This window comes from Crassostrea angulata, chromosome 10 (assembly GCF_025612915.1).
Source record: "Crassostrea angulata isolate pt1a10 chromosome 10, ASM2561291v2, whole genome shotgun sequence".
Lineage (NCBI taxonomy): Eukaryota > Metazoa > Mollusca > Bivalvia > Ostreida > Ostreidae > Magallana > Magallana angulata.
This window is the reverse complement of record NC_069120.1, coordinates 37,065,881-37,089,061: the sequence shown is the minus strand read 5'-3', so window position 1 is coordinate 37,089,061 and position 23,181 is coordinate 37,065,881. Positions and strand designations below refer to the sequence as shown.

The 23,181-nt window shown below is 31.9% G+C and overlaps 2 protein-coding genes across 9 annotated transcripts in view; one reads left to right on the top strand and one right to left on the bottom strand.

Annotated features, from left to right (window-relative positions):
- The window catches only part of LOC128165428 (glutamine-rich protein 2-like), a 31,412-nt gene extending 17,014 nt beyond the window's left edge, over positions 1–14,398 (bottom strand). For 4 of the 6 annotated variants that reach the window (XM_052829947.1, XM_052829943.1, XM_052829945.1 and 1 more), the window contains exons 1-9: positions 13,794–14,397; positions 13,553–13,636; positions 12,013–12,063; positions 11,401–11,565; positions 9,081–9,116; positions 8,451–8,486; positions 2,135–2,281; positions 1,600–1,645; positions 1,390–1,466 (exon numbers count right to left, since the gene is read on the bottom strand). In XM_052829947.1, coding sequence (XP_052685907.1) covers positions 1,390–1,466; positions 1,600–1,645; positions 2,135–2,281; positions 8,451–8,486; positions 9,081–9,116; positions 11,401–11,565; positions 12,013–12,063; positions 13,553–13,636; positions 13,794–14,273 — 1,122 coding nt within the window. In that variant the 5' untranslated portion in view covers positions 14,274–14,397. Of the gene's footprint in view, positions 1–25; positions 806–1,389; positions 1,467–1,599; positions 1,646–2,134; positions 2,282–8,450; positions 8,487–9,080; positions 9,117–11,400; positions 11,566–12,012; positions 12,064–13,552; positions 13,637–13,793 lie in introns of all 6 variants that reach the window. The other 2 variants (XM_052829949.1, XM_052829946.1) reach the window with 2 other exon arrangements.
- A 4,574-nt stretch (positions 14,399–18,972) lies between these two features.
- LOC128166960 (dehydrogenase/reductase SDR family member 11-like) lies at positions 18,973–22,857 on the top strand. 3 transcript variants are annotated; one of them, XM_052832437.1, is made up of 8 exons: positions 18,973–19,132; positions 20,145–20,348; positions 20,667–20,761; positions 20,968–21,097; positions 21,386–21,475; positions 21,512–21,601; positions 22,105–22,170; positions 22,636–22,857. In XM_052832437.1, exons 1-8 carry the CDS (start codon positions 19,001–19,003, stop codon positions 22,675–22,677), a joined length of 849 nt encoding a protein of 282 aa, XP_052688397.1. In that variant the 5' UTR covers positions 18,973–19,000; the 3' UTR covers positions 22,678–22,857. The 3 variants fall into 3 exon arrangements, with proteins under 3 accessions (XP_052688397.1, XP_052688395.1, XP_052688396.1); XM_052832435.1 differs by lacking the exon at positions 21,386–21,475; XM_052832436.1 differs by lacking the exon at positions 21,512–21,601.
- Positions 22,858–23,181: the final 324 nt, after the last annotated feature.

Genomic DNA, 23,181 nt, shown 5'->3' with positions numbered 1-23,181 from the left:
TAGAAAGGAAGGAAGTTTTACTAACCAATTCATTCATGCCTGCTACTTTGGCTCTCATCAGAGCAAATTCTACACCTTTGGCCATTCTCTTTAACTCGTGATCCAAGCAGAAAATTTTATCTCTGACGGAAACCAATTGATCATTCAGCACAAATGCCAAGTTCTTCAGCTTGTTGTTGGCCTGTTGTAGCTCAGCGCTTGAGAACGGACGTTCAGGACTTTCTGCGATAGACACAATCTCAGTGTATTCCTCTTCAAAGATGGTCATGATCTCTTGTTCATAGTCATGGTTTCTCTCCTTGCTGTCTTCAGACCTTTCCTTCTTGGGAGGTGAATCGGGCTTTGCTACTTCATCTCTCTTTGGCTTTTCTTTTACAGAGATGTCTTTCTTTTTCGCTTTCTCACTACCATCTGCGGATTTGGTTGTGGCTGGTTGCTCTACTTTGCTCTCCTTCTTCTTGACCTCTGCTTTGCTTTCTTTCTTCTCCATCTTAGTGTCTCTTTGGTCGGCTTTGGATTCGCTACCACTGTGAATGTTCTGGACACTGTCTGAAGTGTCGTAGAGATCGGCGAGTGGATCTGGCCGATTCTTCTGTTGCTCCAGCCAGCTGTTCAGATCTGACACCTGGCTTTGGTAGGCACTGTCATCCATCACCATGTCTTGGAAAACTTTCAGTTTATCCTCAAGATTGGACACTTTTTGAGTCAGGCAATCAATGGCGATGGCCTGTAGCTCATGAGCATGGAGTTTTGTTAGGGATCCCTCAAGACTTCCTTTTCCTAATTCAAGACTCCCAATTGATCTCTTTTATCGCCAGGAACAGAGGTACAGAGGTTCACAAGATAGAGAAAGAGAGAGAAAAAGATAGAAGAATACAAAGAAAGATGAAAAGAAATTATGGAGAATTTAGAGAACAAAATGATTAGTCACAATATATATATGTTAAAACACACAATACAGGTTACATTACTACAAAGATTAGAATTCAAACAATCTATATGTTAAAATGTTAAAAAGTTATAAATGCAAGAAATACAGAAATGATGGTAGTTTAAATTGTATTTTTTCTACTTGTGATCCATAAAGATCCGTCTAGAGGTAACCAGAGGTGACTGACTAAGGTATCAGGCACCTGCTGGGCAAATAATGCACAGCCATGATCATTCAAAACCAGCATTTAATTACATTAGGCAGGTGAAAGTTCTAGCTAGCATGTACTAAGCAGTATATATTATATAAAAACTCTGTAGACTGTATATTACAAGCTAAATGTTATTGGATTAATATCACTCCACGAGCAAAGAGGATTACAAACGGATTACTATTAATATATACGGTGGATTAGACAATGTAGGTTTTACAGACAAGGTGGACTGTGGAAATATTACCTTCTCTCTTGCTTGAGCTAAAGCATCGAGTTCTTCCTTTAGTTTCGATAGCTGCTCCAGAAGATCTCCAGACAAATCTACAAAGGAGAAAATGAGCAAATTTAAGAATTTTAAAGTAAAAGATCTTATTCTTCATCAAGTTGAAATGTTTAAAATGTTGTAATTAAAAAGAATAATGCGAAGAATATAGGCTTGATGAGTTTAACTTACTCAGATTTTCCAAAGCACTCTTGTCCAGCTTGTTCTTTATTTCCTCCTAAAAATTAGTAATTTAAAGGTGATAAAAGAACATATTCAAAGATCAGTAGGGAACTAGTCATGTCTAGTTATGATTACGATGAAATTGCACAATTATGTGAATAATTCAATTGCATTTAAATAGCAATTATCACTAATTGGACACTTTTACATAATTGAATGTTACCATTACTGTGATGTAATTCAAACCTTGCGATTAAAACCCAAAAACTTTTGCAAAATTACTCTTCTACAATCAATTTTAAACACTCTGTACAGAAAGCTCTGAAGGCCTTCCTTGTATATTATACTGTGGCTTAGATATTTTTATTTCTAAAATATTTTTTATATACATACTAATTAAAATGCAAACACATTAATTTGAAATAATTTTGTTTGGATCAGTTTTATCAAATTATGGCCATCAGCTTGTTACCTGCAAACCCACAAAGTACACAGTGCATGTATAAAGTGTGGAACATGAAATAGGGATAAACTTCTTCCCTACCTCCAAAGCCTCAACCCTCTTGGTCAATGCGTCATGGCTTTCACTCAACTTTCCGAGTTTCTCCAAAACATCTAGCACTTCTGCGGAGGGGCCAGAGCTGGCAGTGCTGACACGTGACAAGGGACGGGACGACACAGGACGAGACGGCTGTAAAAACGTAAACATTTAATATCAGACACAGACAAGTAATATTAACATATAAAAAATGCTTATTTGTGGGTTTTACTTTTAAAAAATAGTGTACTTTTATGTGTTCTGCAAATATTGAGTAAATCTGCAATTTTTTTCTGTATACAAAAGTCATAATATGCACTCAATAAATTTGTGTTGATTTTCTTTTGGGGGGGGGGGGGAATGTGGAAATAATGACTTGAAATTAAAAAAAAAGAAATCATACCTAAAACCCAAGATAAAAAGGTACAGTATTATGAAATACAGTACTTTGAAAATTATTAACGCATATATATAAACTAACTGCCCTGGTGATGATGGGTTTGGGCCAAGAAAATATTCTGACAATATATATCAATATTTTTAGAGTGTATATTGAATGATATGTGTCACAAAATTTATTAAAAACGTGAACAATTCAAAATTAAATGACTACTAAAAAAGCCTCCGATTAATCTTTTAAGGTTGATTTTGATTTATAACAAAAGAATATTTCATAATTATATGGTAACTATGTAAAAAAAAAAAAAACACCTGCAAAAATCTTGAAAAAATTAATTTCACATTGTTGGCTCAAATAAATTTTATTTAATTAAAAAAAAACCCACACAGCTGCATGCTCTTTGTGTGTGGGTAGATAGAACAGAATATTGTGTTCATATTTGTCATGTGCTTTAATGAAGGCTCTTGGGTCTGTAATATTAAAGTCATGCATCAACGTCATTATTGGATATATAGCAATATTCGATCTTTGCACAAATGAATAATGTAGCTACACAATCAGCAAATTTATATATTAAAGTGATCAATACAAGTCAACAATAAGCTAGTCCCCCTTGACATTTTGAAGCAATATATAAAATGGAGAATGAGAGAGTGAGGGGAATAAGTACTTGTACACATATGTATACAAATGAAAGAGATGTATTGAATCATGCATGAGACCTTATAAATAACGCACATATATGGGTTTTTTTCATTGATTCATTGATCACATATTTTTTCTTTCATGCTTTAACAGTGCATTTAAGAGATTTGCATACAAACCCTGTATCTGATCTACAAATTGCATAGAAATAATAAATACCTATAGTAAAGAATCTCAAAAACTAATAAAATTGACACATTATTGATAAAGCCATTCATGTGAATGGTGTATAATTTTGTACGAAATTATCCATGATGGAAACCATTATGAATAAAATTATTGTACATGTACTATGGGAAGTTTTTAATCCACCAGATTTTAATTAACATCATAATTTTTATTCGCGACAACTTTATTCAATGATTTACTGGAGATAAACTGGTTTACAACAACTATTTTTCGCGACCACACTTTACCCACACTTGTTTTGATATAACATCTATACAGTAAAGACAAGTTCGCGGCAACAATTTATATATATTTGTGACAAAGAGGCTCTTGCAAATCTCATGAAGATTTATCGCAAGCAAATAAAAATTGGTTTACAGTATTTGATTATCATGATGAGACATGTCTGCATGCAACGTTTTTTTCCTTATTTACTGATTAAATGTAATTGCATGGCCATAGGCGTACAGTAATTCAAACATGAATTAACATAAGGGTACATATATATGTCTGACACTTGAATATAAAGCTACATCATATGCAGAAATTGACACTTAAATTGACTGATATCACATGATGAATTATTTAACTGTTAATCGCCACACATGTACATGTATTAGTATTACTGAATAGAAACATCAAATAATGACAGAGTGAAAAAAAAATAAGAACAGGAACATGACAAAAACATCTGAACAATTCATAAAAAAAATCATCACTGGAAATTAACCCATAGCCAGCCTCACATAAGCTGAAAGTACTGACTGTAGACCAATTCAATGAATTTTTCTTGGTTTTATGAATATTTCATTCCCAAAGTTGATTCCCATACCAAAAAAAGTTATACAGAGTCATAACTATTTTGTAACTAAACTGGTAACTTTTTAGTGCCTCAAATTTGAGGTACAAAAAAGTTATGACTGATTTGTAACTATATTTGTCTTTGTCATTTTGAAGTATAACTAAAATGTACCTATATCACACTTAGACAATTTTCACTATAACTTTTCTGTGCCTAATTTGAACTTAGTCAATTTAAAGTATAACTAAAATGTACCTATATCACACTTAGAAAATTTTCACTATAACTTTTTTGTACCTATTTGGACTTTGTCATTTCTTAGTATAACTAAACTGTGCCTAATTCAGACTTATAATTTTTCAGTATAACTTTTTTGTAACTAATTTGGACTTTGTCATTTTTAAATGTTTGTTTCACTTTAAATACAACAGATTTAAACTTTTTTTGTACATGAGTACATTAAAGATTTAAAAAAAGCCAACATGCATATATGCACACACAGTGAGTCTGTCTGACACACTCTCACACACTTGACGGGTAATTATAAATTTTACTGCCTGAATTTCAATGCTATTATTAATACCCTTCTTTAATAATAACTTCTTTTTGAAAACTATTGAAGTTTCCTGCAAGTTTGTGTTCATCTCCTCTTCTTTTATAATTCACATTACAGCAACAAAAACTATTGTTTTTCTGATAATTTTTAGCTAATTCTTTACCAGCTACATGTAGTACACTCTGAGGAAAGTGTATGTCCATTCATATGTTGTTTAGTTATCAGTGAAGTTAATTGCAGACCTTATTTATAAAAAGACTGGTGTGATATCAGGTGTGTATATACCCCACCAAGCCCTCAGGCTGTGTAAGCCTTAATTCACACCTGTGTAATTGTCTCTATTTAATCATGCGTAAAGTCCAGCAAGCTCTTTTACTATTATGCAATTAAACAATGGACTTGATTAAATGCTTGCTTTTTCATTTTAAGAACAGTTAATAATTAAACATGATAAACATTCAATTGAAGAAAATAAGTGATATGCATTTCCTCTCAGTAAATGTGATGGGCTGGGTTGATTCAATCTTCATAAATAAAACTTAATTTACTAGGGTAATTGGTTTGTCTTTTGAGTTATCACATTGTTTTTAGTACAAAGCATATGGTGCTAAATAATTGATATTAATAGGGAAACTATGTATATTCCCGCTTGTTTTTGAATCCACCATGATTCAAAATGGCGACCTAAAGTGATAGTTTCGTATCATTATTAGTACTAATATTTAATTACATACTGCAAGATCTGTGAAGTAATATCCTTTATTTAATTTAATTGGTATTTTACAAGATAAAACACTAGTAAATTCATCCTGTATTTACTGAATACAGATTTTAAAGTATTTTTCACTCTACTTGGTAGCTGTGATATGATTGGTCAGATTTCAAACTTGATCAATAGCCCAATTTGATTGGTTGATATCATTTTCACTCATTTTAAACATGAAGAAGGACAACAACACTGAGGGTCTTCATTCCTGGATTATCTGAGTTTTGTGTAAAGTTTAGTTAGATTTCCATGTTAAGAATGATCTGCATCAATGATAATTATATACAGAGAAATTCCTGAGTGATCAGATTGGATATATGTTCGTATTTTTAAATGATGGCTGCCCAGATTTGCTGGAGGAAAGGAGGAAATCATTGTGAGGAATACCATGGTAAGATTTCGATAATTTACAGAATATATAACTATAGGAACAAGATTATTTAATTGGATTGCTATCAGCTGATATAAATATTTTAGTAAATCAACTGTAACACAAGGATTTTTACCAGTAAATTTAAATTGCCCAAGATGACAACAAACAAAATGGCGGAACTTACTGGGCATAGTGTGATAAGTGTTAGGAGAATGTTCAATGTCTCAAGACTGTCTTCTTTTTTTGTATGTAAACTATTTATACTGACAAGATTATAAATATACATCAATGATAAAGGTGAAGCACTGCTCATGCAGCTATCAGTTTAACTAAAGTAATTAGATCATTTTGTTTTACACAGATTAAAAATTCAGAACTTAATGATCTTTATAACAAAATATAAACTGCTGTGATGACTGTTATATATTTTTGATATAATTACAGACTGTCCATTTTTCAAAGAAGACAAGAAAGACATGCAGTGGCATATGCAGCAACTTGACTACACATCCTGTTAACTTCTCGTCATCACCTGCTTTGATCTACTGATACCACCCTGGCCCCATCCCTGGAAAAAAATCTCTGGACTCATTTCTACCAGCAACACCAGGGCATAGCAACACCAGGGCATATTCAATATATAGTCATATACTCAGTCCATGTGTGATGATCCCTACACTATCCAAAGGATATATTGTTTTCCATGGAGAAACACTTTTGTGCAATAAGCATTCTGATAGTTTACTTTATTACCTTTCCGTTGTTTTGTGATGAAGCCATGCATGCACAGAACAATCAACACCCAACTTATCCATAGATTATCCCACAAACTTTAGCACCAATTCAGGACCAGAGCTGGGAACAATGACTTATCTTATACCATTTTTTTTTTTTTAAATTCATGTATCAATATCACACTAGTTTTGCATTTTGTAGTTTTTCTTTCACAAACTGAATTTTTATACATGATGTATAGTAGACAAAGCCATGTTAACTACCATGATTAACGAATGAACCTAGCTAGCTGGAATTTTATTCATTGATGGTAGATTTTTTTCAGTCTTGGTGAAATGATATATAGAACTAGCTGTCAGCACTTAGATAATGTTTTTAAAATTAAGAATTTGATAAAATTATGTTTCATTTTATCTAAAACCAAACAAGTGTTCAAAGGGGTTTCTTTCATAAACCACTATTTTTCAGTTGATTTTAATTCTTAATTTGGTAAATATGTACCTTCGAAAAGTGTTAAATAAGCTGTTACAAAATACAAAAAGCATAAGAAGGGATTATTATATTTTGATGGCTATTAATTCTTATCTAAAAATCTATATTTTTCATAAAAAATCAATCAATTTGCAATAATTATAAGATTAAAATATGTAAATGAAAAACTTCAATGCTTAAATAAAAGTGATACCTTATTTATACCTGAAATAATGCATTTTTTACCTATAGATGTAGTATAATGGTATTTTTAGTTTACCTTAAAAATATATAAAACTGTAACTATAATGTAACTCAAAGTATAACTATGATGTACCTAAAAATGTAACTCAAATGTGCCTAAATCTATAACTATAATGTAACTCAAAGTATAACTCTAATGTACCTTAAAATGTAACTCAAATGTGCCTATATCTATAACTTAAATGTAACTCAAAGTATAACTCTGATGTACCTTAAAATGTAACTCAAATGTGCCTAAATCTATAACTTAAATGTAACTCAAAGTATAACTTTGATGTACCTAAAAATGTAACTCAAATGTGCCTATATCTATAACTTAAATGTAACTCATTGTATAACTCTGATGTACCTAAAAATATAACTAATATGTGCCTAAATGTATAACTTAAGTATACCTGTATATGTTCTTATTTAAAACCATAACTATTTTGTAACTTTTTTTATAACTATTTTGTGCCTGATCTTGATTTCTTTTATGAAATAAATTGTTGATAGTTATATTTTAGTCATGACTTTTTTGTACCTAACTACAGAGTTACAAAAAAGTCATAACTAAATGATGCAACTTTGGAACCGATTAGAAGTAGTGGTTCCAAAGTTGCATGACTTAGTTATGACTTTTTTGTAACTATTTAAGCCTTCTCAAGTCATGACTTTTTTGTAACATTTTTTGGTATGGGAATTGGCTTCATCATAAGTTTACAGTAGAAATTTTACCAATTGCATGAGATATTGTTTGGGACTGAAATTTGTATTCATGAAATCCAGAAAATTTACTAAGTATTACGGTAAGTGGATCAATGCAAGACTTTATGTGGGTAAAATTATGTTTCAACACTGACATATAAAGCTGACATTAAACATGTTAAACATAAAATTAAAGGAATTGACATAAAATAAAATCTGTGATTCAAAGATACATTTATGACCATTTACACATATAATGGTACATAAATATGCACGACTTTGAGTGAATAATTAAAAAAAAATTATTTTAAGTATTAATTAATCAATCATTTGAATTTTGGGAGTTGTGAGGGGTAAATGAGGATTCCGAAACTGGTTCAAACATCGGTACTTACTGGTGCAGACTCTGGTTTAAGATGCAAGTCTGAGAACTACAGAGCAAGAATTACAAATTTACCAGATAGCAATAAGAATCAAACAATAATTTGATGGGGAAAAGAATTAGGCAAATACTAAAAAACAATTGGGTTAATTGCTGGAAAACTTTGAAGACAGTTTGTTTTTCAAAGGAACTTTACTTGATTGTCTTTTATTTCTTAATTCGAGATGTTTGTGTGTTTAATCAACTGAAAACATGAAATCATCAAATTAAAAATTCCAATACATGCAAAGAAAACGTTTGCTATTTTCAACATTTGATTCTGAATTTTGAGAAAAAAAACACAAAGGGGCTGAGATACACATGGTAACTAAATTGGACTTATATACATGGTTAATTTTCTTCAAACCAACATAGGAAGAGGGCTAAATTGACAAACATTGTTTTCACAGAGAGTAAAACATTTGGCTCACCAAATAGATATAATAATTATAATTAATTCATAAATTCAATTAATAGTTTAATACCAAGATTAATGAATCACAGGAAATTTATGAGTTTGGTTTCGAAGGTTTTTTGGGGGGGTGTTTTTGGTTTTGTTGATATTGAATCTGAACTCATTTAATCAAACTCCATTTTTACTTACTGGCAGCGAATCTGGCTTCAAAACAGAATCTGAGAACTACAGAGCAAAAATATATCACACTATAAAACAGATGTACCAGCGAAGTGTATTCGGTTTATATGATTTCATTGACAAGTAAATGTTATAAATCTATATAGCACTTAAAATGAATGCATGGGCATACTTTTTTCAGTAGTTTACTTGCAACCTTGAAGTTTTATTTTTCATCTTTTTTTTAACATTAATTGATATTGTGACTTTGTACTCTAAAATTTTTAATCTACTATAAATATCACTATACTGTATAATACACTGCTACATAATGAATGTTGGGATGAACAAATTTCAATGAATTTTTTTTTTAAATCAGGGAACAGTATAGTTATTAAAAGACTTTAGGACATAAAAAAAAAATTAGGCAGCCAAAAAATTAATACATAGATATATTGATTGTCATAAAAAAATTTGGCAGCCAAAAAACTATTACACATATTGATCGTCATTCAAATTGAAGTAGCAACAGTATCAATAATAGGCACAAACATGATCGCACACTTCAAGTCCTGTACAAACATTTTATAAAAGCTTTAAAACTCATATCTACAATTCAGATAAAATCTGAGTACAGCTTCATCAAGAAACCTTCTCTACATATAGATCTCAACATCAAAATCCGACAGTGCAGAAACAACATTTTTCGCTGAATTATGTGCACGACAACCTTAGGGGATCTGTTATCAAAGACTTCTGGTAACTATTGGTGATACCTAATGATTACCCTATTATCTACGTTGTACATATATGCAAGTGTATTATAATTGCATTTAAAGGATTTCAAAGGTCTGAATAGGTTTTTGATGTTTTTTTTATTATCCCAAAGCTTAATTTTTCCATTGAGAACTTTACTTTTTTTAAATATTGTGCACAAACAACAATATTGATTTTTTTCCCCCAATGTTTGATACACAAATTAGAGTTCCTTTGTTAATTATATTCACATCCCCTACACAAAAGATGAACCCAGGAATGTACCTCAGTAAGGGTACAATCGTCAAAGACCCACAATGCACTGGACGGAACACTATAAAATTCACAGCGAAGACATAGCGCAGCTCGACACAATTGAAGCTTAACGTTCACACAGAGCACAGAATACAATACCTTTAATCTATTCTTGAAAGGAAAAAATAATTTACAATGATAATACAAAAACTAAATGAAAAAATAAAAGTGAGAAAAATATTTCAAGCAGTAGTGAAATGAATCCATGTAAAAATAGTCTTATATACTACTTGGAATCAGAGAACAAATTGGAAATGTAATGTTTTTTAATAAAACTTACAAGAGAGATTTAATGCGTTATATCATTTCTATTTAAGGGCTAAAATTTCATTCCTTTAATGCAGTGTAATGTTTCAAAAGGTGTATTTTTCACATAATTTACATAGGTTTATGTTTGACAAATAATAAAATGCTCTAACAGCGAACATGGAATTAATGCATCACAATGTGTTTGGAGGAAAAAAGTCTTTTTGTTAACGTACTTATGAATGCCATGAAAACAAACATAGGAACTATGGACAATTGATTCTCAAAAACACTTGAAAGTATTATCTGAAACCCTTATTGTCCGAGCGAGTCTAGAAAAAACTTTATCACAGCAATTCAACATTCATCATACGAGGTCCTGGGTAGCTCGCCATAGGATACTCCTCTGATACTTGAGCTTTTCAAATAGAGACACTAGGCAAATATTTCGAGCTGCTTAATCTTATCTGCATTGAGTGACTCGAGTAAGTCAGATATGTATTGATTGGCCCCGTCGATGATCTATATTCATTAGCCCTGTAAACTTGAGCCTTGTATCTGGCACTAATCTTTCAGTCGCGGTCTTAATAGACAATGAATACTTAAATGACCAGAACCAGATACATAGCCAACATTGTCTGCGATTTCAATATTTTAAATCTGTCTGCCCTTAACACTTTGACAAGTATTGTGCATAGACTTCGTTCAAGAAATCAAACAGTGAACTCGCCTGAATTATTCGCTAATGGTCTGTGTAAATATATATGATAAATCACCCAATTTCCTTTACCATGCCAGCAATTTTCGATGAAAATTCAATACTGATCTGTCATCCTTTAACTTACCCCTCCCCCCCCCCCCCCACCCAACACACACACACATCCATTCCACAATGACAAGTACCCATAGATAATTCAAAAAGTTACACAACAGGTAGAGCAAAATTCATAATAGCAGGGAAAACTTAAACAATAATACACTTAAATTTAACTTATTACTCTAGAGAAGAGTTTTAAGTATTTAAGATACTTACAGGGTCTGTCTGGCTGGAAATTTCGACCACAACCCTCTCTGCTGGCTGCATGTTCTCCCAGTCCCTCTTGATGCCCAGGAGGGCGTCCTCTAGGGCGGGCCAGGTCACAAACTGCGCCAGCTCCTCAGGGGTGGGGAGCAGGGAGAACTTCTCATTCATTTCATCCTGTGAAAAATTAATAAGAAATATTTTTTAGGTATATCAATTAATATGAAAAACCAATGACAGCCAAATTACAAAAAATTAAAAATAGGAATAAATTGTGTGTAAAAACCATTGATGACTGCATTGGATATTAATTAGTGCATTTGCTACACCTAAGCAGGTTTCATTTCTATTTCAAAAACTAATCACTGCATGGTAAAAAAAAATTGATGCTGAATTAATGTCAGAAAAAGGGAGAAAATTATTATAGTACCTGTTTTGTACTTTGTGATGAAATTCCTTAAATATTTAAAGGTTTTGTATATGTTGATCAAGTTATTAATATCAGTGTGCTTTATATGATGGCAAAAATTCTTTAATCAATTAATTAGGTTTATATGCAATGGTGTTTTTTGTTTTAAAACAACGCTAGCTGTGTGTATTCTGAATGCATCTTGTTTAACTTACTGTTTTCTTCTCCAACTCCGCCAGTCTTTTCAAGAGGTCATCGATGTTAAGCTGAAACACAATATTCAATAAATATTCAATTTTAATTCATTACAGGTAAGGATATATTTATAGAATGTATGTATTTTTTTCCATATATACAAGTCATAATGTTTGAACTTGTTCAAATTAAAGATCTCTTCACGTGCATATTAAGTACGTGGAACATATAAATGAATAAATTTTAATTTAGTTCAATGATTATCTTTATGGAGTTGCGTTTTATGTAGCCTATGAGTTATATGAATATTAGGATTTGATAAAGAATTATACAATTAAGCCCTGTGCAGTCTGTGCCTAATTATAGTACATATAATGCTGACCAGAATTTGAGGGATTATATGTGTATAACCTTGGTGTCCTAGCTGTTAGTGTAGATCTAGGATTGTAACATTAAAGCCAGCTAATTTAAACTGTACAAGTACTTTTAGAAAGTGGATTTAAAATTCTGGCTGCTTCAGACTTTGATCAGCATTACAAGTCAATATTTACTTGGTCTTGATTCTTGAATAATTGATCCATGATTCGACAAAAACTAATTTGATACGCCAGAAACTCTTTGAGGAACTATGCGAGATGTCTGTACATATACTACATATTGTATTTCAAAGTGAGAGAGAGATCTCTCAAGCATGATTCCTAAGATCCCAATATCAGATATCTAATTTCATCTAAATTTTGTAATCTTAACAAAGATATATAGTTTCAGAGAAAAGAAAACACTATGGAAGAAGATTATGCCACTTTGTGGAAATCCAAGATGGATGTGTGGGAGATAGAAAAAGCTTGGGATGAAGAGAGGGGAGAGTTAGGAGGAGAGAGAGAGCAAGTTACTGTATATATCCAGGTTTTTTTCGTGTGTCACAAAATTTGTGAAAATGGGGAAAATATTCTTTTCTTAACATTCTTTATTTGCGTCATTTTTTGCGATTTCAAAAGTTTCTTAAAGAAAGTGATACAGGATATAACTTCTGCATATTAAATTATTTGCGATTTAATAGAGATTGCGAAAAAGCTAAAATTAGATCATTGCGAAAATTACCCGATATACAGTATTCTTTGAATTTAATTTTTTTTTCTTCCTCTTTATATTTATATACACACTTGTATAACTTACTTATATTTACCAGGTTTATCATGTACAATTTGTAAGACCACTTAATAAACTTTAATTTTTGACTTGTAGACAGTTGTAGTTATACTCATTAAATTCATCTGTTAATATTAAAGGTATCCCCTATAAGGACTCCAAACTGACTTTTCCTACATGTATTCACTATTCAACATGCCGAAAGACCAAATATATGCAAATTATTTTTATCAAAATTTTAGATATATAGAATGATTCGTAATGCAAGTATGATGTATGATATGAAAAAAATATAAAAGTAATTTAGCTGTAAATTAATGCCAATCAATTATAAACCTTATTCACAGAATATTAATTGTAGAGACACAATTGTGACACTTGATATCTTACGTTCATGATAATTTTACTTACCCCTCCAATTTTCTCATTCAGTCTTTTATTTTCCTGTTCCAGTTTCTTGATATTTTTCATTAATCCATCAACAAGATTATGCAACTAGAAATATATGCAAACAAATATAAATTATTCTTTTCACAGAATTACAATAATTTACATATAATCACAATCACACTGATAGAATTTGTTGACAAACACAATAATAATTATCATTGTAAGATTTCAAAAGAAAAGTGATGAACTTTTATCTTATTACCTCATCAAGTCCATCAGAATTAGCATCAACTTTCTTTTGAATTTTAATATATTTCCAAACATCAGCAACTGGAGTATTTGCTGATGGATCCATATTTCCCCTTTCAAATAACTCCTTGTATGTTGGTAATTCATTGCCAAATTTCTCCAACTGTTCTGACATTTTTGCAACTTTAACTTCCAAATTATGATACGGCGTTTTGTGACGAGTTTTGATGGATGCTGATTTTTCACTAAGAGCATCTTCAGAATCCTCGCCCCTACCACTATCTATATCACTCAAGCTTGAAATCTGCCTTTGCTTTGAGGATGAAAGGAAATCGCGATCAAATTCATCTATTTCTGCTTGTACATCCAGAATATTTAACCTTTTTAACATAGCATGCAACAAACTATGCAAAACATTGAAATTGACAGCACCAACTTCTGGGGTCCCTAGAGCCAGATCAACCATCTGGGCCAGTTTCACTTGAGTCGGCATTTTGAATTTTTTGTTAATTCCCGACTGACAAACTTGAAATTAGAAAAATTACACTACAAATTATATTCACTCATGAACCCCATGACCATGATGTTAACTGGAGATTTGGCGAATATTCATACGCGTAAACTTCCGGTATCTACAAGAAAATGCAGTTTTTGTACCGTTGAAAAATCAATATGAAATAAAATCATTCAATATTTTTAATTCTTAAAAACAAGAAAGCTAAAATCGATGATATATCACCAACTGATTAATTCTTCCTTTTAGATCAATTGAACTATATTGTTTGCGCCATATTTTCCACAACATTGTAATTTGGTCGCTCTTGACAACAAGAAGCGACAAAATACTTTCAAACCCTGATACGAGCAACCACGGTGAAGACGATTAGTTGCTACTCCCTGATAATCGATTTTTTTTTACAATGAGACAAATAAGAGACATCAAACGAATGCAAAAAAATTCTCTCTCTCTCTCTCTCTCTCTCTCTCTCTCTCTCTCTCTCTCTCTCTCTCTCTCTCTCTCTCTCTCTCTCTCTCCTCTCTCTCTCTCTCTCTGCTTGATATTATAGTATCAATAATAAACATGTTAAAGTGGGGGAAAATCGGGAGTTGCGGTGATATTTCTCAGCAAGTATGCAAATTATCAAACAAAATGACAATGCAAGAATATTCATAAAATCGGCATTTAAAGCTGATGTGATCTAACTGTATAACTAACCCATAACTAATTATTTCAACCACAATTTAAAATCCTTATAATTAAGTAAGAAGGAGTTGTGTCTCTTAATCATTGTATTTCAATAGCATATACGTGTGTCTACTCTATATTCTAAGAGGAACAAGTTTCTTTCAATTTGATTTTAATGGGAATATCAACGAAAAATACAAATTATAATTTAATGCACTATAATGATATTGGATACACCGTCTATTGTTCAAAAAGATGTCACTAAAGCATTCTTAATTACAATTTTTGTTTATAGAATAATATGAAAACTCGTTGAGTTCATTCTTTATTTCTTTAAGCTTTGCAGCTCATCAGATTAAATAAATTAAACATAGTAAAGTACAGAAGTGGGTATTTTACAGGAGACTCTATTACATACATAAATATGAAAAATGACATAAGTAAAGGGGAAAAGAATCAAAAGAACAACATCTAAAGTTAATTACATATATCGTTTCTTAATTTCATACTATAGTAAATGTATTTGCCGAGGTTACACATATCTTTAAAATTTTCGTTATTAAACAATTGCAACAGCTTGAACATCGATATACCCATAACACATACTTCCAAAATTTTAAAATTGAAAAAAAAAAACCTTCTTGTAATAAGAGGTAATCTACATTGTACCTAACTCTGCATACACAGCAGCATTAAATGCAGATCTTTTCACACCCAGGGTTTGCTTACAAAAATCAAGATGCAGTTTTTCAACATTGTTACCTTTATGAGAGCCTCAAATTTCTGATGCATTATTAATAATATACCACCAACATAACAATCAAAAGGCGATAATAATGTTTCATGATTAAGTATCATGCCTCTAATATTTTTTCTAAGTGCAAACATTGCCTTTCTACCCGGTCAGATAATTGCTTTTCAGCTTTTGTAAATTTAGTATTGTATTGGAATATTATTCCCAAATAAGTAAATTGTTCCACGATTAATTCTAATACGTCATTGCCAATAAACCATTTTTCGTTACATTTGATTTTACCCTTATTTCTAAAAACTACAGTTGAAATGCTCCATCATTGAAGTTTAACTTTATTTTTTAATCAAGTATTAAAAGTGACCTTTATAAATATTTCTACACCAATACATTTTTTTCCACGCACTCTTAAATATATAACCAGAATTAAAATAATTGATTGAAAATAGGTCATTCATACGATATACAATTTCGTTTTAATTTTAGGTTAAATTTCAAGATACTTTGTAAAATAGAAAGAATTCGGATTTATTTTAACCGAATATATAAAAGCCCCCCCCCCCCCAAACAAAAAATCAATCGTAAAAGTTAGGAAAAACCCAGTTTAACTTGAAAGTTACAAATACAAATTACACTCGCATTGCTTGTACACATGAACGAATTTAAAATAACCGAAACAAAACAAACCCCACCCCCCAAAAAATGCATTTGTGACACATCAAGAGAAATCTTCGCGTACAGGTGTTGTATGTGAGAAAAACAAATTGCATATGTTCTTATGTCTATTCAAGTTCAAAGTTAACTTTTACTCACAACAACCAATTTAAATACAGAGAATTAAGGTTTGGGGGACTTGCCCCTAACCTCCCAACTTTTATAGAGCAGATCAATTGATCGAAATAAGCTTCAGATAAAACTTGTAGGTTTTTTTGTTTGTTAAGATTTTTAGGATTAGCCCCCCCCCCCCAACCTCAACTTAAAAAAAAAAAAAAAGATGTCAAGTTTCTGATTCTATCAAGCCAGAAAAGGTAGAAATTGATTTATTCCTGGTACAATTTGGTTTCTTTAAAAAGCCAAATTTATACATAAAGGCAGAGCTTTCATGCAAACATTAAATGTTTCTGTAACTTTAATTTAGTCCAAATTTTCTGTTGTGTATAAATGACGAATTCATAGGAAACTGCCAACTCATCACCTTAAATACATGAACAGCATTAAAACCTACATTATTCTCCTGTGTGTCAATTTTTATCAATTGTTTCTTAAAACCCAGATCTGGATTTCAATTTCAACTCAAATATATATATGATATTCAATTATATACCCACAATTTATTGCATACGGCCGTCAAATTCACCAGATTACATCTAAGTGTATACGTTTCAAAATTTCCTGACGTCAATTCGAGCACCATTGTTTCCGCTCCCAGCTTGGTACTATATAAGATCCAATAATGGGTGCAAACTCCAGCTACCAAAGAATTAATATGGGTTGACAACGCTATTTTTTTTAATCGCCGATTGGAAATACCTAAACGATTGGTATCGCGTCTTTCTCAGGAGAAGGTGTCACAGATACAAAAGATACTGATAGAAATACTTTTATGATTAATTTCATGGCTTCCTCTTTCAACATCATCAATTATATACTCTACAGCTCAATTTATATGGCTCTCAGTTCACCTGCATATTCCCGATTTTCAGTGCAAAAATGTAGCAAGGCGCCACCAGTTTAAAGGGTATCTGTTTGCAACGCAGGATAAATTTTAACATGTATTTTTATATACTACTATGAAAACCAAAAATGCATGTATCGTAACATACATGTATCTATTGTTTTTGAAAGTGCAGGGACGAGACACCCCAAAATATGTTGACAAGCTGAAAAAAGGAACAAAACAACAACAAATTTACTACGTACTCGTGACATATATTGTTGACATCATTTTATTTCTAAAAATCAATTATTTTTATTCGCAATGCTTGTTTATTTGGCATCAAATTGTTTGGGAGAAAAAGCACATTTGTAACTGCGATTCATTTTTGTGAATTTATTGCGCGACTTTTTTGAAGAAGTGTCTAAGTTGCTTTCTCTTTTCATTGTTTATGTAGTTTAATGTGTTTTTAAGAAAGTGTGACATTTCATGTTGACATTTTAAAATGTTTCTAATAAGAAAATTTGCGGGCATATTTGCTTCTGTTTAATGGCTATACAACCTATGAAAATGCACATTCTAAAATGATATCTATTATTATGAAATATAGCCAACATTTTTTTTAATGGGCATGATATACTTGTGATCGCCATGCTACGCATAACGTTCGACTGTGAAATATATCTCTTGTGACACGTACGTGTCTTGAATAAACTTCAGCATAACGATTTTTTTTTATCATAGAAAATTAAATTATTATAAAATATATACTACGAAAATTTTACACAGAGTCAATTTCTCTTCATCAAATTTTTTTCTTAAAAAGTCATGTATTTAAAAAAAAACTTCAATAGATCATTGCAAGTTCCTGAATCACAATTTATATTTTGGTAATTAAATCATCTTGCTCTGGCCATTTTCGAGGATTTTTTACGCATCGACAACTTCTTTCTGAGAACTCTTTGATCCCGCGTTGATTCCTGGCATTAAATACGTCAAAAACGTTATGACGTATATCTGTTACATTATCAAAATAATTTGCCCACCAAATTTTCCCTCCAAAAATGAAAGTTCACCGAGATCATGTAGTTTATTGGAGATATGTACCTAAAAAGTGTAACCTATCTACATGCCATTTCTAGTAAAATTTCAGTTTTTAACACCGATTTATGAAATATAAAAAAATTCCTACATTTTATTACATGTTTTGTTGAAGTCCGCATACATTCGAACAGATCGGTATATAAAATTACATATTTCCCGATTTCCTGTTTAAAAAAAATAGTCTAATACTGTGCGCGCACTCTAAAAGTATATTTTAACACCAACACCATGCGCGACGTCTGTAATATAAATTTTGCCAAGCATAACGAGATATTCTGTTGGTGGTGAATTATTTTTCACGAATTCGGGAAGCATGCATGCATGCTTGCATTACACTAGTCTAAATAGATCGATTTTAAATTTATTAGTAAAATGGTATAGGTTATAGTTTATATTTTTACATTGTAAATAAATTTGAAATTTAGTAACAAAAATCAATTCTCTCGACCTGTGACAACTTGAGGGCGATAGTGTTACTACCAGGTAACTTTGAGTTTAAGATAAAGTACGTTAATTATTGTCAACATGGAGAGGTGGGTCGGTCGGGTTGCGCTTGTTACCGGAGCCTCAGTGGGGATAGGAGCGGCCATCACAAGGGCTCTGGTCAAACATGGAATGAAAGTCGTGGGCTGTGCAAGAAACGTGCAACAGATTGAGGTAACATATCGAGTATTTCATGCAAGCTGGAGTCGGCAATGTTATTAAATCCTGTGGCTATTAAAGGGCATGTTGACCCATGGGCGCGCTTGATTTAGCTTAACTAGGTGTACACCAGTGTGCACCCGGTGTAAACATTTTGTATTGTATATCAGGTGCAATGTACATGGTGGCAGAAAAGGATGGAGTTTTAACAGAGAATCTGCTCATCAGCGACAATCCGATGCCTTTTTCTGATATAAATGCATTGGAATGAAGACATTTCAAATTTAACGGCTTTCACTGTACAAAAGACAACATACGCGACTTTTAATTCGTTATATAATTTAAATCATTTGTCAAGTTTACAATCATAACATTCGTCCGCCATTTTGGTGTTAAGTGCTACACCCAAACACACATGCCCCTGGCTCGGTGTAGAAAAGTGTTCTTCCGATGTACACCTTTAGAAACGCTACATCAATGCAGAACAACACGGTGTACACCTTAATGGAAAATCAAGCACGCCTGGACAGATAAGCTCTAATTTTTTTTATTAATTGCACCTGCACCACTGTAGGGTTTTAGTAATATCAGTGAATACGTGTAGAGAAATTCCGGACATACGAACAATAATACATGTATTGCCTATCGGCTGAGCACTACAAGTCAACTGCTCATGCAGTACCATTAGAAGGACCATGCCCATGGGCCATTACGCTCACTTGGATTAGGAAACCTTGGAGATAGTTTCTCTTAGTTATCCTAAGTTGAAGTACGTGATGTACATGTAAATTGAACTCATACATTTTCCATTAAGATCACATCTAAAATTTATTTTAAAAATGAGGTATTCAAGTTTAGACCCCTATGGTAATGCACAGGCTTGTGTTTTATATTTGCTGCATATAATGTGATGTAAGGGCCTGCAAATCTATTTAAGAATTGTTTTTAAGTTAAAAAAACCGAATCTAAACGACACGTATTTCATACAGTCAATGAAAAAATCAATAGTATATTAATTAATTTTCAGTCAATACGTGATGAACTGAAGGCTGAAAAGGGTCAACTGATTCCAATCAAATGTGATCTCACCAAAGAAGAGGAGATCCTGGCAATGTTTAAGCAGATCCAGAAAGATCTAGGGGGTGTAGATGTGTGCATTAACAACGCTGGACTATCACACTGTGCGCCCTTGCTGTCTGGTAGCACTGCTGACTGGAAAAACATGTTAGATGTAAAGTACAACTTATTTTTCTGCTTCTATTTAAATTTATGAAAAGTAATTAGCTCTTGGGTGTTGAATTTTATCAGGATTTGTTTCCTTGAGAGAGAGAGAGAGAGAGAGAGAGAGAGAGAGAGAGAGAGAGAGATCATTTCTAAAAAATATAACTAAATAAGTTATCAAGATCTCCTCAACAAAAAATGGATGATGATATCATGTTAGTCTTGTGTGATATGTATCAAATTAAAAAGTGTTTGATAGAAGAATTTTTTTCACAGAAATGCATGACTCTATTCAAGTATCAAGAATTTAAACAATCCATTATTGTAGGTCAATGTTCTGGGTCTTTGCATATGTACCAGGGAAGCCTTCCAACAAATGCAGAAAAACAAAGTTGATGATGGTCACATAATTCTCATAAACAGGTAATTGATTTTATATTCATCCAATATGGAGAGGGTGAAGATTAATTTTGCGTTGTATTGTACATAAAATATTAGATAAAACTACACTACACCACTGCACTTTAATCACAGGGGGGAAAGTTAACATTTTGCTCTAACCATTTAAAACACGTAAAAAGTGACTTTGTTGTTAGGTTAATATGTATATGAATGATATTTATTTTTAGCATGTCGGGGCACCGTGTAATTCCAAATGCAGCGGGTCATTTCTACTCTGCTACAAAGTTTGCTGTATCTGGAATTTTGGAGGGCATTAGGAATGAACTTCAAGAGCTGAATTCTCACATACGGGTTACGGTGAGATATTAACATTTGAATTATATACATTCGAATTGAGATTACATGTGTATCTACATCTGCATATACAGAGAAATATACACATTTTGTTCTCTTTATGATAAAATGTAAATTAGTATGCATATACATTCCATGGATTCTAAAACTAATGAAAGACTGAACTCTCAAATACGTTTCCGTTTGTTTAAATTTTGAATTTTAATTCACAAGGATTTAAGAAATTCTCATCTGTTTATTAGCTGCGTTATCATTTAATCAATCATATTGAGTATATTTCTGCACATGCAGGCTATAAGCCCAGGGATGGCAAAAACAGAATTTGAAATACGCAATATGAAAAGTAAAGAAGAAGGGGAGAGAATCTATGCAGAATATAAGGTAGATAAATCAATTTCTCCTTGATTTTTTTAACAGTCTGTCAGTCCAGGGTTAGTGGCTACAGAATTCCAGCAAAGAATGCATAAAAGTCCAGAAATTGGGAAGAAAATTTGTAGTCACTTTAAGGTAAGTACTAGTAAAATAAACAGTGTCTGATGTAATGGCATTTACAGGTTTAAATGAAATGTAAGAATCTCCCATTTTACATTTATGTAAAAAAAAAAGAAGAAGATAAATTATCTTAGATGTCTTAATCTGCTTTTGAATGAATTGTAAACATATTACACATGCATCCCCTTTTCAACACAATTTTCACTACCTACCTACCACCTCCCTCCCTCCCTCCCTCCCTTGTAAATGAAAATGTGAAGTGTAAGTGTGAAAATTTATAAATCCCAGGTTAAAGTAATTTTTTTACAGTGCTTGGAAGCAGAAGATTTGGCTGATATAAATTATCTTAGATGTCTTAATCTGCTTTTGAATGAATTGTAAACATATTACACATGCATCCCCTTTTCAACACAATTTTCACAACCTACCTCCTTCCCTCCCTCCCTCCCTTGTAAATGTAAATGTGAAATGTAAGTGTGAAAATTTATAAATCCCAGGTTAAAGTAATTTTTTTACAGTGCTTGGAAGCAGAAGATTTGGCTGATGCTGTCATATATGCATTAAGTGCACCAGCACATGTACAGGTTAGTGTCGTAATTTCGACATTCAAGTATATTCTTTTATTTCAAGAACCACATAACTAATGAATTTATATCAGTTTTTGCATATATATCGTGCAAAATATGCATAATATTAATATTCGAATGATATTACTGTTTAAAAACATTAGATATACATTTTTGCATGTGTATTATGTAACGGAAGAAGGTACAGCTTATGTCAATGTATGTCCTACAGTTTAAATGTTGTTTAATTCACATGAAAATACACAGATAGTATCTTGAACATGCCTGTGTATAGCAGCTGTATAAAGTTATACACATATATCCTGTTACTAAAGAAGAAAACTGACTTCAATATTTTGTCATATTTTTAAGATGTGATCAAAATGAATAATGGCACATTTTCTCATGGCTTGTGTACAACAAAAAAATATGAATACGCATGGCATATTCCATGTAAAATGTTATGTAAATTTCTATTTACAGGTGCATGACATCTTGATGAGACCAACTGAACAGAAATCATAAATCAAAACTGAAAAAAAGCGACGAACAATTATTTGATTGTTAACAATATACTGTCAATTTCATTAATAAATTGTTGGTTTTGAATATTTTTGAATATACATGAGCATCAGCTTTACTTACTGAATACGCATATTTATTTAGTATAGTACATGTATGAACTAATAAATAATAGAGCAGTAACTGTTTTGTTATTCCCCATTGCTGAGAGGAGTGTTTTAATAGTATCCTCTGTCAGTAGTATTTTCTTATTCCCCGATTCTGAATCTCAGAGAAGTGAAAGATGATATCCATAAACATATGAAAACAGCCCCTTTTTATGCAAAGAACTGTGGAAAATGTACCATGCTTTTGATAAAACAAGAGTGAATAAACATGACACATCCTGATTACGGTTGTTAGCTTTAGACCGTTTTTCTATTGTAATGATTGACGTATTATCGATGATTTTATACACCATGTAACAGTAATTTTTGTTTTAGTTTAAATGAATAAAAATGAACAGAA

What these genes read in the sequence shown, in the direction of transcription:
- LOC128166960 (XM_052832437.1), top strand. Translation starts at nt 19,001, where the DNA reads ATGGAGAGGTGGGTCGGTCGGGTTGCGCTTGTTACCGGAGCCTCAGTG. An exon ending in CACATAATTCTCATAAACAG is followed by an intron (nt 20,762 to 20,967) that starts GTAATTGATTTT and finishes ATTTATTTTTAG; the next exon opens with CATGTCGGGGCACCGTGTAA. An exon ending in ATTCTCACATACGGGTTACG is followed by an intron (nt 21,098 to 21,385) that starts GTGAGATATTAA and finishes CTGCACATGCAG; the next exon opens with GCTATAAGCCCAGGGATGGC.